This window comes from Acomys minous, assembly GCF_964271855.1.
Source record: "Acomys minous genome assembly, chromosome: 17".
NCBI classification, from domain to species: Eukaryota; Metazoa; Chordata; class Mammalia; order Rodentia; family Muridae; genus Acomys; species Acomys minous.
In genome coordinates this window covers 70,949,502-70,966,917 of record NC_140500.1, presented here as the reverse complement: position 1 = coordinate 70,966,917, position 17,416 = coordinate 70,949,502, and the positions used below count along the sequence as shown (strand labels likewise).

General features: G+C 48.0%; 1 protein-coding gene across 8 annotated transcripts in view; it reads right to left on the bottom strand.

The window, feature by feature from the left end:
- The window catches only part of ELMOD3 (ELMO domain containing 3), a 32,263-nt gene that overhangs the window by 14,691 nt on the left and 156 nt on the right, over positions 1-17,416 (bottom strand). Inside the window, exons 1-6 of one of the 8 annotated variants that reach the window (XM_084766559.1) lie at positions 17,283-17,385; positions 16,494-16,622; positions 15,266-15,297; positions 13,562-13,844; positions 7,023-7,100; positions 5,660-5,729 (exon numbers count right to left, since the gene is read on the bottom strand). In XM_084766559.1, the coding sequence (XP_084622685.1) occupies positions 5,660-5,729; positions 7,023-7,100; positions 13,562-13,609 (196 nt within the window). In that variant the 5' untranslated portion in view covers positions 13,610-13,844; positions 15,266-15,297; positions 16,494-16,622; positions 17,283-17,385. Of the gene's footprint in view, positions 1-5,173; positions 5,291-5,659; positions 5,730-7,022; positions 7,101-13,561; positions 13,845-15,265; positions 15,298-16,493; positions 16,623-17,282; positions 17,386-17,416 lie in introns of those variants that run through there. The other 7 variants (XM_084766561.1, XM_084766557.1, XM_084766558.1 and 4 more) reach the window with 7 other exon arrangements.

Here is a 17,416-nt window from a genome sequence, read left to right as displayed (position 1 = left end):
TCAGCATAGAAGTAGAGGGCAAGGAAAACCAGGTGGTCCGGAGGAAACTGAAGAAGCAATCTTCTAAGTTAAGTCTCTAGGCTTGGGATGTGGCTCAGTAGGTAGGGTGCTTGCCTAACGTGCATAAAGCCCTCGGTTCAATCCCCAGTATTGCATTATTGCATATGCTAGGTATGGTGGTGTATGCCTGGGATCCCAGCTGTAGAGACGTGGAGAATCAGAAGGAAGCTGGTCATACAGGAGAACCTGTCTTTAAAACACCAATAAAGTGGGCTGGAGAGATGGCTCAGAGGTTAAGAGCACTGTCTGCTCTTCCGGAGGTTCTGAGTTCAATTCCCAGCAACCACATGATGGCTCACAAGCATCTAAACCCTATAATCCCCTCTTCTGGCATGCAGGTGTACATGTAGATAGAGCACTCATATACATAAAAATAAATTTTAAAAAATACCAATAAAGTAAAATATGTAACTTTATTATTCATGTGTCTGTCTATGTGTGCATGCACACATGCATGTAGGTGTCAGCAGTGGCCAAAAGAGGGCATTGGATTCATTGGAGCTGCAGTTAAAGGTAGTCGTGAGCTACCCGAACTCTGAAATAGTAGCAAGCACTATTAACCACTAGCCTCAAAATTAAAAAAAAAAAAATTAAGTAACGTATTTTCATTTTGGACAAAAGTCTTGTGTGTCTGGGTTTTCCAGGAAATAGTTGCAGAAAGGCAAAAGTATTTTAATTTTGAGGATTGCAAAATGGATAAAGGAAAGCTGAGGCAGGCATAGTGGTGCACACCTTTAATCCCAGTGCTTGGGAGGCAGAGGCAGGTGAATCTCTGTGAGTGCATGCAACGCCAGCCTCGTATTCAATGTGAGTTTCAGGTCAGCCTGAGCTACACTTTGTTTCAAAAGAAAGGAAAAAATATACCGAGAACCACACAAGAACATAAAAGAAAAATGAGGGAGCAACATCCCACTGTGGCCTGGTGCAGAGCACAGATGGCTGCAATGTCATGTCCTCAGCACAGGATCTTTCCCAACAGAAGCCACCTTGTGGCCAGCAAGCAAGACAGAGTGAGGTTTGTTTAGATGGTTGTTTTGGTTGTTGTTGCGACAGAATCTCTCTCTGTAGCCCAGACCTGCCTCAAACTCAGGCCTTCTCCTGCCTCAGTCTGCTGCCAGGAGGCAACACGTACACCACAGGACACTTATTATTTCCCCCAACTGCTGTATATAATTATACTTTTAGTCACTAAATCACTGGAAACAGCTTTGCTGGAGGCCTGAGAGCTGCTGCCATCAGGGAAACACTGGGTTAGAATCTGAGTAAAGAGAAAGTCAGTGAACCTCAGGTTGTCGGGTTCTTCGTTTCTTAGGGAGGGTCTCACGTGGCGCTGGGTGGTCTTAAATTCATTATCCAGCCAAGAATATAATGTTGAACTCCTGACCGTTCTACCTCCACCTCCCAAGTGCTGGAAACACAAGCATGTGCCACTATGCTTGCTTAAATCCCTAGTCCATATCAAATCACCCAGCCTCTGGTACTCTGCTATAGTAATGAAAAACAGATTGACAGAACAGACTTGCAGATTAAATAAAACCACACCAAATGCTGACGGCAACTGAAGATAAAGTGGCTGAAGAGGAGGAGAGGGCCCATCTCAGCTGCTTATGACTTGGGTGTTTTTGTTTGTTTGTTTATTTGTTTGTTTTGGCCAAATTATTTAACCATCTGTGGGTTCTCATGGGATTGCTGTGACCAGGAGGCAAATCTCCAATTTCTAAGATGGGTATGTAGCCCAGAGGTAAGAGTTCAACAGTGCTCACTACTGTCGTTGACACAGGCGTGGTTTCCAGGCCAGCCAGTTAGAGGGATGCAGGGAAATGGATTCAGGGTCCTAAGTGTCTGGTTGCTAGGGAGTTCCACCTTGCTACTTCCAGTCTTGGGACAGCAGACACTGAGACTCAGAACGATTCAGCTTCGTAACGTCAACAGATCTTGGCCTTGCATTAATAGACAACATGAAAATCAACCTTTAGCTGCAAGACTGTGGGAGACAAGAATGATGGACAAAGCGGCTGAGCAACAGCAAACAATAATAATAAAGAGAGAGAGAGAGAGAGAGAGAGAGAGAGAGAGAGAGGGTGGAGACTTGGCTCAGAGCATCTGCCGAGCAAGAGCAAGATGGTGGGGTTTGGCCCTCAGCTCCCCATTCCAAGACGGGAAAGCCTGAGTGATGATCAGCAGTTAAGAGTACTTGCTGTAGCCGGGGTGATGATGTCGGTGGGTGGTGGCGGCAGCAGCGGCGGCAGCGGTGGCGGACGCCTTTAATCCCAGCACTCAAGGCAAATGCAGGCGGATCTCTGTGAGTTTGAGGCCAGCCTGGTCTACAAAGCGAGTCCAGGACAGTCAAGGCTACACAGAGAGACTCTGTCTCGAAAAACCAAAAAAAAAAAAAAAAAAAAAAAAGAGAGAAAGAAAACAAAAGCCTGCACAAACAAACAAACAAGCGCACCCTATCAACAAGAGCACTTGCTATTCTTCCAAAGGACCTGCGTTTGGTCCCCAGCGCCCACACTGGCAGCACACAGCCACCAGTAACTCTAGCTTTAAGGCGTCCAACACCCTCTTCTGGCCTTCACAGGCCCTCGGTGACATTCGCTCACATGGACACACACACATGCATAAAAGAGAAAAGAAAAAGTATGAGCCAGGTGGTGCACTCCAGTAATCCCAGCACTAGGGCGGCAGAGGCAGGGGGATCGGGGCAAGTTGAGGCCAACCTGATTTACAGAGTGAGCCCTAGGACAGCCAGGGCTACACAAAAACCAGAAAACAAAGCCAAGTGATTAGCGTGGAACAACACAGGGAAACTGGTGGGGCTGACCGCAGACTTCCTACCTCGACCCCGGCCTCTAAGCCACTTATCAGCAACGCAACGATCTCTCACCCTATGACCCTTCGCCTACAAGCAATTTGACCACGTCTGTGAGCCAGGAGCAAAAGAAACCTTGGCCACGGGGAGAGGGAGTTTGCCATTACAAGAGTTAAGCAACAGAAAGTTCAAGGTCTCAGCTGGCCTTCTAGCTGCTGCCTGAGAGAAGACTAAACCCTGTGTGCCTGTCCTGTCCTCTGGGAGCCAGGCTGGCCCTGCTGGCTCTGCAGATCTGAAGATGATCCTGACAGGTGTGTGTGTGTGTGTGTGTGTGTGTGTGTGTGTGTGTGTGTGTTCATACACGTGTGTAAAACAAATGCAGCTCACATTTTTATTTCTCTTTCTTTTACTATTTAATTGACTCTTTTCTTTTACCTCTCCCATCAACTAAACAACACTGATTTAGTCCTCCTGTAAATGCAAATTATCCAAGAGCGTTACTTTTCTGCTAGTTTATTTTTTGAGACAAGGTCTCCAGTGGCCATGGCTGGTGTCACGCCCGCTGTGTAGAGACACCCCTGAGCTTCGGATCCTTCTGACTTCACCTGCCTGAAAGTGGAGGCTCATAGCAAGTGTCACCGTACTGGTCCCCAGCCTCCAAAGCGCTCTGCTTATGAAGATAATAGTTTAAGTATGTAGGACTTTTTTTTAAAGTTTTTTAAGCCAGGCAGTGGTGGCACGCACTGTTAATTCCAGCACTTGGGAGGCAGAGGCAGGCGGATCTCTGAGTTCGAGGCCAGCCTGGTCAATAGAGTGAGTTCTAGGACAGCCAGCTACACAGCGAAACCTTGTCTTAAGAAAAGTTTTAAAATTACATTTATTGTGTGTGAGAGTGTCCATGTCACAGTGCACATGTGGAGGTCAAAGGACAATTCACTCTCTTCTATCATGTGGGTCCTGGGAATCTAATTCAGGCTTGACAGCAAGTGCCTTTACCTGGTGAGCTATCTCACAGCCTTCAGTGTGTAGGAGATACACACACACACACATACACACACACAATGTATATTATATATATGCATAATATATACACATAAATTAAAATACATATGTGTATCTATGATACATGTCTATATATGTGTATATATATATATATATTTTAAATATACGCGTGTGTGTGTGTGTGTGCGTGTGTATGTGTGTCTTGGTGTGTGGTTCAAAACACTAAAAACATAGGGTCTTGGGCAAACTAGGCCTAAGTGCTCTAGTACCAATCTATATTCCCAGTAATGTGTAGCGTTTAAAAATAAAAACAGGGCTGGAGAGATGGCTCAGCGGTTAAGAACACTGACTGCTGTTCCAGAGGTCCTGAGTTCAATTCCCAGCAACCACATGGTGGCTCACAACCATCTATAATGTGATCTGGTTCTCTCTTCTGGCCAGCAGGGGTACAAGCAGGCAAAACACTATATACGTAATAAATAAATCTTTTTTTAAAAATTTAAAAAAATAAAAACATATACTATTGAGGTGCTAGAGAGATGGCTCAGTGGTTAAGAGCATCATAGGCTGTTACTCTAGAGGACCCAGGTTTGGTTTGTGGCACCTGCGCAGCAGCAGCTCACCGCTGTCTGTAACTCCAGTTTCAGGGGTCTGGTGCCCACTGCTCGCCTCTGCAGGCACTGAATGCAAGTGGTGCACAGACACACGCAGACCAAGCACCAGCACACATAAAGTACACATAATAAATCTCCTTAAAAGAGACACACAAAAATGTGTACGCAGTTGACTGCTCACTGCAAAGTGTACTGTTGTGTCCTCTGTGCCGTGTCATCTAATCCTCACCAAATTTGTTCACCAGGTGCCACTGTGATCAATTTCCTTCTCCCCCTGCAGCCACCCTTTCAACGTGTTTGGGACGGGAGGCAGGGTGCATGCTGGGAGGGCGTCCTACTACCGCCTCAGCCGCTGTCCATCTTTGCATTCTAGCTGAAGAGGGGATGATTAGAAAGGCAAAGCAATTTATTCAAGGCCACATAAGCAAGGGAGCCAGAGTTTAAACCGGAGGATGTAGCTCCAAAATTATTTGGATATGAGAATAGCTTTCTTTTAAACACACTAGCAAATCAGTGACTGAGTCGAAAGCATGGCACTAGAAAACACCAGAGCCTTTTCACTTACATTGCTTCATTTTCTTTTGTTTGTTTTGTTTTCTAAGACAAGGTTTCTCTGTGTGACAGCCCTGGCTTTCCTGCAACTCTCTTTGTAGACCAGGCTGGCCTTGAACCCAGAGAGATCTACCTGTCTCTGCTTCCTGAGTGCGGGGACTAAAGGCGAGCGCCACCATGCTTGGCACTGTACTGCCTCATTTTCACTCGGTCCTTGCGGATGACCTCCACTGCTGGGTCGGTGAGTGGCTCAGTGCCTCCGAGGCTGATGGCCTGAGCGCATCCCTGGGATCTGCACGGTGGAAGAACTGGGCTAACTTCAACAAGTTGTCCTCTGGCCCACACCCCCTACCCATAAATAAGTAAAAAATATATGTAATTTTAAAATGTTCCCTGTAAACAGACATTACTGCATTGCGTGGCCAGAAGCACACAGCAAACCACCAAGAGATAATCTGGCTCCTAAGCCAGGGTTGCTTCTGATAGTTTGTTGGGGAATGATAAACCTACAACATTCTGAAAGAGAAAGAGCAAGACTTATTCAGACGATGGGCAGTGGGTCCTCGGAGGCTCTGATCTGGGTCCCACCCAAGCCCTAAGGGCCCTCGGGGGTGCTTACCGCCTGGCTGCCAGCCATTCGGTTCTGTGGTCAGGGCCTTGAGAACGCTGTGGTTCTTCAGCTCTGAGATCTGTAGGGGCAGATGACCATTAGTGAGGGCAGATCTACGGCTCCCCACACACGGCTCCTCCCACCCACTGTACATGAAATATCCTGAATATTAAAGGATGGAAGACTATATTCTGATGGACTGACAAAAATCTGTGTGTCTGTGTGTGTGTGTGTGTGTGTGTGTGTGTGTGTGTGTGCGCGCCCGCGCACTCGTGTAGGCCAGAGGTTAACCTTGGCTGTTGTTTCTCAGATTGCTATTTGCTTTTGCCTCAGGGGCTGTCGCTGAGACCTGGGGCTCCCTGATTTGGGTAGACAGGCTGCTCAGTGAGTGCCAACATTCTCCTGCCTCTGCCTCCACAGCACTAGGATTCCAAGCACACACCACCACGCATTTTAGGGATCACACTCAAGTCCCCCTGCTGGTAAGGCAAGCACTTCACCCACTGAGCTGTTTGCGGGGGACTGACTCAGAGCCCAGTGCATCCTAAGCACACATTCTCCACTGAGGTGCACCCCAGCTCTAAATCCAGTCTTGTTTTGTCCTGCTATGTGGTGTAGGCAGACCTTGAACTCTTATCTTTTCGCCTCAGACTCTCAAATGTTTGGACTTACAGTCCTACACCACGTCTTCCAGCCTAAAAGTGAGTCTTTTTTGTTTGTTTCCTTGTTTTCTGAGACAGGGTTTTTTGTTGTAGCCTTGGCTGTCCTGGAACTCCCTCTGTAGAGCAGGCTGGCCTTGAAATCAGAGAGCTGCCTGCCTCTGCCTCCCAAGTGCTTGTATTAAAGCCATCACCACGTGGCTAAAAGTTATTCTTTTTCATTTTTTTTGGGGGGGGGTTGTTTTTGTTTTCGAGACAGGGTTTCTCTGTGTAGCCTTGGCTGTGCTAGACTCACTTTGTAGACCAGGCCGGCCTCGAACTCACAGCGATCCACCTGCCTCTGCCTCCCGAGTGCTGGGATTAAAGGCGCATGCCACCACACCTGGCCTTAAAAGTTATTCCTAAAGTGGGGCTCCTAGAAAACTTGGACTGTGAGGCTGCAGTTGGGTAATGTGGGGACGAGCACCTGCCCCTCCCCCCCACTGAATGGTAAATAAGCACAAATGCTCCATCCCTGTGAGTCTGTGCTGTGCCTTTTCACCCCCAGTACAGGCTATGCGCATCCCCTGGGTGGTCTGATCTCATCAGACAGATGCTGTGTGGCAGCTCTGTGCTTTCCCAGAGTGTGTGCTCCTGGAGTCTACGCCCTCCTGTGTCCCCAGCACACAGAAGCTTGTGTTGGCAGGAGACTCTGAGGCGCGGGAGGTACGTACAGGAATTCCTCTGAAAGCCACGAGTGCACCATTGTCCTCATTGTACGATGAAGAGTGGCCAGCAGAGACACACTCTACCTGCAAGACAGACAGGCAAGCCAGGGTCAATTTCCTGTGGTAACCTCTGTCAGACCACAGTTTGAATTTCTCATTTTTTCCTAGAATCACAAAGAAATGAGCCTTGGAGAAATCAGCTACAGTACCGTAAAGACAGACCACTAGGCACGGTGGTGCCCTCGGGAGGTAAGGGACAAGAGAGCAAGGGTCTGAGGCCACCGTGGGCTACAGAAGAGCCTATCCTAACCCTCACTGCCCTGAGGGGTGGTGCAAGCAGGCTTTTGCTTGAGGCACTGGGTTCATATGATCTCAAGATGAGCATGTAGCTGGTACACGAGTGTGACCAGGGTACCCACCATAAGAGAAAGGACAGGAGAATAGAGGGAAAGAGGGAAGGAAAAAGTATAAAAGGATTACTTAATGTTATTTGATGTATGTATGTATGTATGTATGTATGTATGTATGTATGTATGTAAGCAAGCATGGATGGATGGGGGGTAGCACATGTGCCACAGCATGTATATGCAGGTCGGAGTGCAACTTGTCAGAGTTGGGTCTCTTCTTCCACCATGTGAGTCAGGGGACTTGAACTCGGCTCATCAGGCTTGGCAGCAAGCAGGTTTACTGCTGAGCCACCTCACCAGCCCCTAAGGAATCTTACGTAGGTTTCTCTGATGTTAACAAGCCTTGGGACTGGTGTCAGTGAAGCTCTCTGAGGCCCTCTGCCCAGCCCCTTCACTCAGCAAACCCTCCCCCACGAGTGTTTAAAAACCAAACCAGCAACAAACCACAACAAAAGAAGCAAAGCAACAAAAGAAGGAGCAGCAACAAAGCCTTCAACAACTGTCTCTCACTCATCACAGGCACGAGGTGGAGCCAATCCTCCTAAGACATTAGGAAAAAAACTACAAATCAATTAAGCCAGGCCTGGTGGTGCACACCTTTAAGGCCAGCATTCGGGAGATAGAGGAAGAAGGATCTCTGAGAGTTCAAATCGAGTTGGGTCTACAAACCAGGTTCAGGACAGCCAGGGCTACAGAGAAACCTTGTCTTGAAAAGCCAAACAAACAAACAAACAAAAAAACCTAGGCTGGGCATGGTGGCACACGCCTTTAATCCCAGCACTCGGGAGGCAGAGGCAGGCGGATCTCTGTGAGTTCGAGGTCAGCCTGGTCTACAAAGCGAGTCTAGGACAGCCAAGGCTACACAGAGAAACCCTGTCTCAAAAAAACAAAAAAGCCAAAAAAGAACCCTAAACCAAACCAACAACAACAATAAGAACAACAAAACCACCACCACCAAAACAAAACAAACAAGCAAAATGCATGGATGGAGAGGGAAAAGGAGTTTTCTCTGGGTGTGTGGGCCCTAAGCAGGTTCAAGGGCCCCAGTGGCTCCCCGACACACACACTCATAAACACATGAATAACACACACCGGATTTGCTGTGTAATTTTTTTTTTTTTAATGAAGGGGAGGTCATGAGTTTGGGAGGGGTTGGGACTGGCTCTGGGAAGAGTTAGAGGCAGAAGTAGGGGGCAAATACAATCAAAATATATTGTATATGTGTACAAAATTCTTGAAGAATTAGCAACAATAAAATTTAAAAATACACATTGGAGATTTTGTCTCAAAAATGAACCAACCAACCATGTCCACAAACCGATCAAATGAAAGAAGTATGGAGTGGCAGTGCCACTTGCAATCCCAGCACTCAGGAGGTGAGGCGGGAGGGTGCTTTAGCAAGATTGGCACAAACAAACAAACAAACAAACAAAAAACTAAGCCCTGTGGAAAATGCCTGATTTACACAAAAGGAAATATCATTTTAAGTAATTTGACGTGTGAGGTGTGCATAGATACATGTGTGACCATCAGAATCCAACCTCAAGTTTCGATCCTCACTTCCCATCGTGCTTTGAGGCAGGGTCTCATGCTCCCTGCTGCTGTGCCAGGTTAGCAGGGCATCCAGTGGATTCTACCCTCCTCCCCACATCTCGCCGCAGGGCGCACAGGCACCGGCCACCACGTCTGGCTTTACCTGGTTCTAGGGATCCAAATTCATGTCCTCACGTCACACGGCAGGAGCTTCACCCACTGAGCCATCACCCTAGCTCAAAAGCACATTATTATTTAAAAAATTTATCTGACTTTTACTTGTGTGTTTCTGTGTGTCTGAGAGTATGTCATGTGTGTGTAGGGGCTCAAGGAGGCCAGGAGAAGGAACAGATCCTTTGCTTACAAGCCCTCTGACATGGTGCTGGGAAGTGAACTCGGGTCCTCTGGAAGTGCAATGGGTTCTTTTTTAATTATTTTTATTTCTTTTTTAGACAGGGTTGCTCTGTGTAGTCCTGGCTGTCCTGGACTTGATCTGTAGATCAGGCTGGTCTTGAACTCACAGTGATCCACCTGCCTCTGCCTCCAGAGTGCTGGGATTAATGCCTGGCCTCAAGCATTAAGAAAAACAAAACAAACAAACAAACAAACAAACAAAATACAAAAAACCAAAACAAAACAAAAAACCAAGACATGTGTGTGATAACAAGTCTTGGTTGTCAACTTGATTACATCTAGACTTAACTAAGATGCAAGCTACTGGATACCTGTGAGAGGATTTTCCTGATTGCATCATTTGAAGTGGGAAGCCTCACCTTAAGTCTGGCCCTTTGGCTGCTTAAACCATGCCTTCTGCTCGCAGCCTACATAAATGGCACGAAGAAGGAAGCGTTTGCCCTGCCTGCTTGTCCTCACTCACTGGCAATTCCGTCCTTCGCTGGCCTTGGAGTCTACTTTGTTGGGATTCTGGTGGGTACTGAAGACCAGCCGAGACCACCAGCCCCACGGGCTGAACAGCTGCTGGGTTCTTGGACTTTCTGTTGGACCACAGCTTGTAAAGTACTCTAGTAGTTCTGTGTGTGTGTGTGTGTGTGTGTGTGTATGTGTGTGTGTGTGTATGTGTGTGTATGTGTGTGTATGTGTGTGTGTGTGCATTCTATCAGTTCTGTTCCCTAGAGAAACTTGATTAATAAATATACAAATAAATGGCATATGAACTATTCTGAGATAATGCTTCAGTAGTCAAGTAATCAAAGGTCAAAAAAGATGATAAAAACGTTTTTATCAAAGGTCAAAAGAGGTGATTAAAAACTTTTTTTTTTGGTTAGAGGTCAAAGGTTACAACTCACCAGATGCTGGTATTTTCTAACCTTTGATCCTGCAACAGACACTGATGTCTACAAAATTCATACCCAAGAGCCGCACAATCAACAAGAAAGATATTCTAATGTTGCAGATGTCTTCTTAAAGTCTGTAGGGTTTTGTGTTGGGCGGCACTCAAGTCTATCCTTGGGTGCACGTGGCCTGCCAGGCTGGACACCTGCGCAGGAGAGATTGCCAGCCCTGCCCAATGATTTGGAAGCAAGGTCTCAGGTACTCTAAGCCATCTCAGGAGTTGCTATGGAGGCTGAGGTTGGCAGTTGCTATGGAGGCTGAGGTTGGCAGTTGCTATGGAGGCTGAGGTTGGCAGTTGCTATGGAGGCTGAGGTTGGCCCTCGGGTCCTCCTACTCCCACCTCCCGAGTGTTGGGTCTACAGACATAGGGGGACAAGCACACTATGGACTGAGTGACACCCTGGCCCACAGTCACACGTTTGCACACTCCAGGCCTGCACTGTAGGCTAGTACATATCTAACAGATACACCCTTCCTCTCCATGGTGATGTGCTTGTTTTCACTCACTGTAGCACTATTTCCACAAACCCTAGACATTGACCAACGGTGGACTTAAAAGTATGTGCACTCGGGGCCTGGAGAGATGGCTCAGAGGTTAAGAGCACTGGCTGCTCTTCCTAAAGGTCCTGAGTTCAATTCCCAACAACCACATGATGGCTCACAACCATCTACAGCATGATCTGATGCCCTCTTCTGGCATGCAGACCTCCACGCAGACAGAACACTGTATATATAATAAATAAGTCTATTTTTTTAAAAACCCTGTGCACTCAGTGTGCTGCAATGCAGCCGTCAGGAAGTGCTAGACTCTGGCAGTTACTAAGGGCTGCAGAGGGCAGAGAACACACACTGCCTCACCCGGGGTCCACTGCATGTCTTCCTGAGAGTCCATTTTCCACATGGACTGTGGAATTTTGCTTTCCTTTTCTTTGGGTTTAAAAGAGCCTACCCTCAGCCGGGCGGTGGTGACACATGCCTTTAATCCCAGCACTCAGGAGGCAGAGGCAGGCGGATCTCTGTGAGTTCGAGGCCAGCCTGGTCTACAAAGTGAGTCCAGGACAGCCAGACTCTTGTTTTATTTTGAGACAAGATCTAACCATGCTGCCTGGCTGGCATGGAACTTGGTAAGTGGATTAGGCTGGTCTTCAACTAACTCAGAGATCCACCTGTCCCTGCCTCCCAAGTGCTGGGATTAAAGGGGTGCGCCACCACCTCCAGTTCTATTTTCTTTCTTTTCTTTTTTAAAGGTTTCTTATTATGTATACAGTGCTCTGTCTGTATGTACATCTGCAGGCCAGAAGAGGGCATCAGATCACATTGTAGACGGTTGTGAGCCACCATGTGGTTGCTGGGAATTGAACTCAGGACCTCTGGAGGAATAGTCAGTGCTCTTAACCTCTGAGCCACCTTGACAGCCTCCAGTTCTATTTTGATTTTTAAAAATTAAGGGTGTGTGTCTGTGTGAATGTATGTCATGTATGTGTGGCCTGCAGAGCCCAGAAAGGGCACTGGATGCCCTGGAGCTGCAGCCGTAAGATGGTTCTGAACCACCCGGCATGGGTCCTCTAGAAGAGTAGCCAGCATTGTTAACCAGTGAGTCGTCTCTCTAGCGCCCTCTTTAAGTCTTATAAAGCTCTTGTGTGCGACCCAAGTGTCCCTGAAAAAGGCTACATGAGCACTTTCCCTTATATGTCTTTGATGTTTCCCAAAACTATTAGCATAGTACAAGGTAGAAAATATATCTACAATTTTCACTGAAATTCTGTCTCAATAATATTTGGTGATTTTTGGCATTATATATAAAAAATGCTTCCTTCTTCTCTGTCTACATTTCAGCCTCCTTCCAGAGACTTCCTTTTAGGAGAACAGTCTGTCCTTTTCTGAACATGAGGAAACATCCCTGGAGAGGCCAGCAAATGCCTTTCTGTATTCTGGCCCCAGAATCCCATTTCTGGCCAGCAAGACAGTGGGGAAGGTCCAGAATGCGGGGCTAGCTGCCAGGCTCACGTGGCCTTACACGGTGACTGTGCTGAACCAGGAGCCTCAGGGTTGTGGTCACTATGCTGTTTAGTGTTTTGTTTTTTTTTTTTAATCACCATGACATAAAACTGGAGCCATCTGGGAAGAGGGAACCTCCACTGAGAAAAAGCCTCTGTTAGCCGGGTGTGGTGGCGCACGCCTTTAATCCCAGCACTCGGGAGGCAGAGGCAGGCGGATTGCTGTGAGTTCGAGGCCAGCCTGGTCTACAAAGGGAGTCCAGGATGGCCAAGGCTACACAGAGAAACCCTGTCTTGAAAAAACAAAACAAAACAAAACAAAAGCCTCTGTTATACTGACCTCTGGACAAGTCTATTGTTTTAGTTGTTGCTTCGAGACAGGATCTCACTATGTATCCCTGGCTGGACTAGAATTCACAATGCAGACCCAGGTGGCCTTGAACTCACAGAGATGTGCCCGTCTCTGCCACCTGAGGGCTGGGATTTAAATGTGTGTGCCATGCTGCCCGGCTGAAACTTTCTTGGCTAGCAGTTGGTGAGGGCGGGGCCTGCTCAGGTGGTCCTGGGAGGCGTAAGAGGGTTCCTGTAGAGTTCTGTTTCAGTTCCGGCCTCCAGGTTCCTTCCCTGACTTCCCTCAGCAATGAGCTGCAAGCTGAAGTAAACACATTCCTCCCCGGGCTGCTGTTGGTCATAGTGTTTATCTCAGCAGCACAAAGCTAAGGAAGACAGTCCACCAGGGCTGGAGAGATGGCTCAGTGGTGAAGAGCGCCACCTGCTCTTCCAGAGGTCCTGAGTTCAATTCCCAGCAACCACACGGTGGCTCACAACCATCTATAATGTAATCTGATGCCCTCTTCTGTAGATAAAGCACTCATATGCAATAAATAAAATAAATAAATCTTAAAAAAAAAAAAGACAGTCCACCAGACCAGTGATGGACGGGGAGGAGAACAGGAGGTGAATTGATCGATCCCTGCGCTACTCATCTCTTAGGGGATTTCAGGAGCTACCCCTCCCCCACCCCCAGGTTCTGTAGCCAGGCTGACTTAGAACTCATTATGTAGCTGAGGGTGACCTTGAACCCCTATCCTTCTGTCTGAGCCTCCCAAGTGTAGGATCCCAGGTGTCCCGCCTGCCATCACGGCTTAGAATCTCCTGTTTCTGTCTGTCTGTCTCATCCTGGAGACGGAAGCCACAGCTAGGTGAATGAACTACACCTTCAGCCCAGAATCCCCTAGAGCAAAGATCCGCTCACCTGTCCGTCTGGTAATTCCATCTCAGAAAGGAAAGATGTTTCACTCATGACTCAAGATCGCTGGTTCGGGTGAGCCTTGTCCTCGGGCTCTGAAGGGCTTGATATGACGGTCTGAGGTCCAAAGCCACCAGGAGAGACACAGGGCCAAACACTCTACTTTCTCCTTCCTTCTTGGCAGTCATTCAGGCTGCAAGTAAGAAAACAGTCCCTTTGTGCCATCACCAAGGTGTGGAAGACTTCTGTGAGTCCTGAAAAGAGCCCCAGGGGACTGCAGAGCCTCACTCTGGAAAAACAGAAATGGGGGGAGGTGACAAGGCTGGCGTCATCACTCAGTCACCCTTCTATTAAAGATATTCAAGGTGGGGGGGAAGACTTAAAATCTTTAAGCAATTGTGAGTTTATTCTAAATAATCAAGATGTCTAGCCTGATGTCTGCTGGTTACTGTCCACACCGCAGGACTGGAGGGACCATATAGGGACCAGAGTGAGGTGGACTGTTAATGTCTAAAAGGCAGCGGCACTATTCTTAGTGGAGTCTGTTTGTGGCCATGATGTCTCTGGGACCTAGCTGGTTTCTTGTGGGTGAGACTGAGCAGTGGTTGCACTAGTTTTGTTCCGATCCTAGACACAAGTGGAGCTGATGACACTGGACCTGTTTCCTAGAATGACAGAAAACTCAAAATGCAAGACAATGACAACCTTGGGAAGGCAAACTGGTTAACTCTTGGTGTGTGTGTGTGTGTGTGTGTGTGTGTGTGTGTGTGTGTGTGCGTGCACACACATGCGCGCACAGCTGTGATGCAGTGCTGGTGCTGGGGATCCAACCCAGGTCTTTGTGCATGCCAAGTGAATGTTCTACCACTGAGCCACATCTCCAGATCGGCTCTTACCGTGTGTACACACATGCATGTATTTTCACGTGTGTGCAGGTGTACATGTGTGCACGAGAGGGGGTGAAGGGGGTGAAGAAGACAACCTCGGATGTTGTTCCCCAGGTTCTGTTCACCTAATCTGTTTGAGACAAGATCTCTTTCATTCATCTGAAACCCAACAAGCAGGCAGCCAACAAGCTTTAGAGACCGGCCTGTCTCTGCCTTCCTGATGCTGAGATTACAGGTATGTGCCAGCACAACCAATTAAAAAATTTTTTCCCATGATTTTTATTCACATGTATTTGTGTGTGTGCAGATGTACATCGGGTATCGGAGGCTCTGGAGCTGGAGTTACAGATGGTTTATGAGCTGCCATGCAGGTGCTGAGAGCCAAATCCTGGTCTTCTGCAAGGGCAACAGATGATCTTACCTAATGAGTATCTCCCTAACCTGTCTGTCTGTCTGTCTGTCTCGGGATATAGATATACATAACAGGATGCATAGGTGTGGTTCAGTTTGGCCCCATACTCGCTATGTAACTGAGGCTTGCTTCTCAAGGGCTGGACAAAACACTGTGATAAAAGCTCAGCAGCAGCCCAGGCCTGCCCCTGTGTCTTTCATCTCGCGATGCCTGCCTCAGGAAAAGGGCTGGACAAAGATCCTATCTTAATCATCAGGTAACTAGACATCATGGATGCCTATCACACCACAAGTTTGTGCCAAGAGGAGACAGTCTTCTCACGAACAAGAGTTCCTAGGAGTCTTAGTGGCAGGAATTGATGTGTGGGAGTCAAGACAAAAAATATGAGGCTGGGATACAGATATTTCTTACCATGTGTGAGGTCCTGGGTTCAATCTCCAACACTGAGGGGGAAAAAAAAAATCAGAGCATCCTCAACATGGTAGCGTATGCCCTAAAAGCTGAGGCAGGAGAATCACTGTAAATTTGAGGGCAGCCTGATCTACATAGAGCTCCAGGCCAGCTGAGGCTACATAGCAAGACTTCTGCCTCAATAAAAAAACATAAAAACAAAACCAAAAAACCAAGTGCAGGTGAAGCGGCTCAGTGGGTAGAGGTGCAAGCACTGGGTAGACAGCAAGCTCGATCACCTGAGTGGCATCCCCAGGGGAACCCGCATGGTAGAAGAAGAGAAACAGGTTGTCCTCTGACCTCCACACACGCACCATGGCCACCACTCCTCAACAAATAAAAATTTTAAAAATGAAACAATGGGCTGGGAAGATGGCTTAGTGACTAAGAGAGCTTGCTTCGGGTGTGGGTACCTGAGTTTGGCTCCCCAGCACTATGGTGGAAGAAGATAAGAAGATTTCTGGGGGCTGGAGAGATGGCTCAGAGGTTAAGAGCACCATCTGTTCTTCCAAAGGTCCCGAGTTCAATCCCCAGCAGCCACATGGTGGCTCACAACCATCTGTAATGAGATCTGGTGCCTTCTTGTGGTGGGCAGGCACACGTGTGGGCAGAATACTGTATAAATAAATCTTAAAAAAAAAAAAAGACTTGGAGGAAAAAAAAAAAGAAGATTTCTGGTTGCTGGGCCTAGCTCCAGGTTCAGTCGGAGACGCAACTTCAGAGGCACGAGGCACAGAGTGATAGAAAAAGGCAACTGTCAGGCCTCCTCCGGTCTTTCTGTTCCTATAAGGTCATGCACGCGCAGACTAATACACCACAGAGTCGGGTGGAAAGGCTGGGATTGCAACTTGGTGGCAGGACACTAGGTTCAATCCTTAATACTGAAGGGGGGGGGGTGGGATGTGGGTGGACAATTCTCACACAACTGACAATCATACAGACTCAAAGGGCCAAGCAGGGGAAGGCCCCTCCATCAGCTCTTGACTGGGGGACTATGATCTACGTTCCCCAAGAATGAGCTGCCTGGATAAACTGGGAGCATGGTTAACTTTTGGGCTGAACACCTGGCTGCCTGTGATCTAGGAAGGATGGTGGTAATCCCTTATCTGCAAGCACCCCAGGAACGAACACACACACACACACACACACACACACACACACACACACACACACACACACACCAGCTAACCTGGCAGGGTAACAGGCAGGTATGACAGCAGCAGTCTCAGGAAGGCTTTCCTATTACTGTGTGGGAAACGAGCCAAGTAGCACAGAAGCATGACGCGCTTTACACACTTGATGGGAGCGCTGCTGGGACCTGTAATGGGGGACAAAATTATTAAATCATTCTTCCTGATAGTTATACTTGAGGAGATGGGCCTCCTATACAAACAAATCCCTCTCAAATCAAGTACTTATTTCAGACGTACTTTCCTTAAAGGGCTTCGTTAAGAGGGTAGGAGGTCTAGACTGTCTGCTGGAGCTTAAACTCTCCTTAGATGCAAAAGTACACATAGGTAATGATGATCTTTGACTTAGTCTTTCTTGAGACTTGTTCCTAGGTGACTCTGTACTATGAGGCCTCTACAGAGTGACTGAGGTTAGGGGAATCCAGCTAGGGGCAACCTGGGGTCCGGTGTGCGGCTACCAGCCCTGGGGGCAGTGACAGAGAATCAGGTCGGCGCCCGAATAAGTCTCAACAGGGGTCTCAACTTATCCAGATACCCAGACAGGCGGAGACTGTGTGGGGACTTTCTCACTGCTTTTAAGAGGATAGTGGAGAAAAGCAATGAATTGCTTCCGAGATTTCGGCGAATCCACCGCAAAACTGGCAAGAGAGCCCAGGTCTTCTCTGCCTCCCAGGCGGGATCTCACACTTGCAACTTTAAGCGTTGTGTGGCCCCGCAGTGACCACTTCCACCCGACATCGTCCCTCTTACCCCTACCTCCCTCACCCACACCTTCACCCTGTGCTCACCGGACGCGTCCCCAGCGTTCCGGTAGGGGTCCCGCATCCCCAGCGGGGACTCACCGCGCAGGCGCTCACTAGAACTACATTTCCCAGTAAGCAATGGAAATCCCGCGCCGCAAAAGTCATACGGAAAGCCGGGA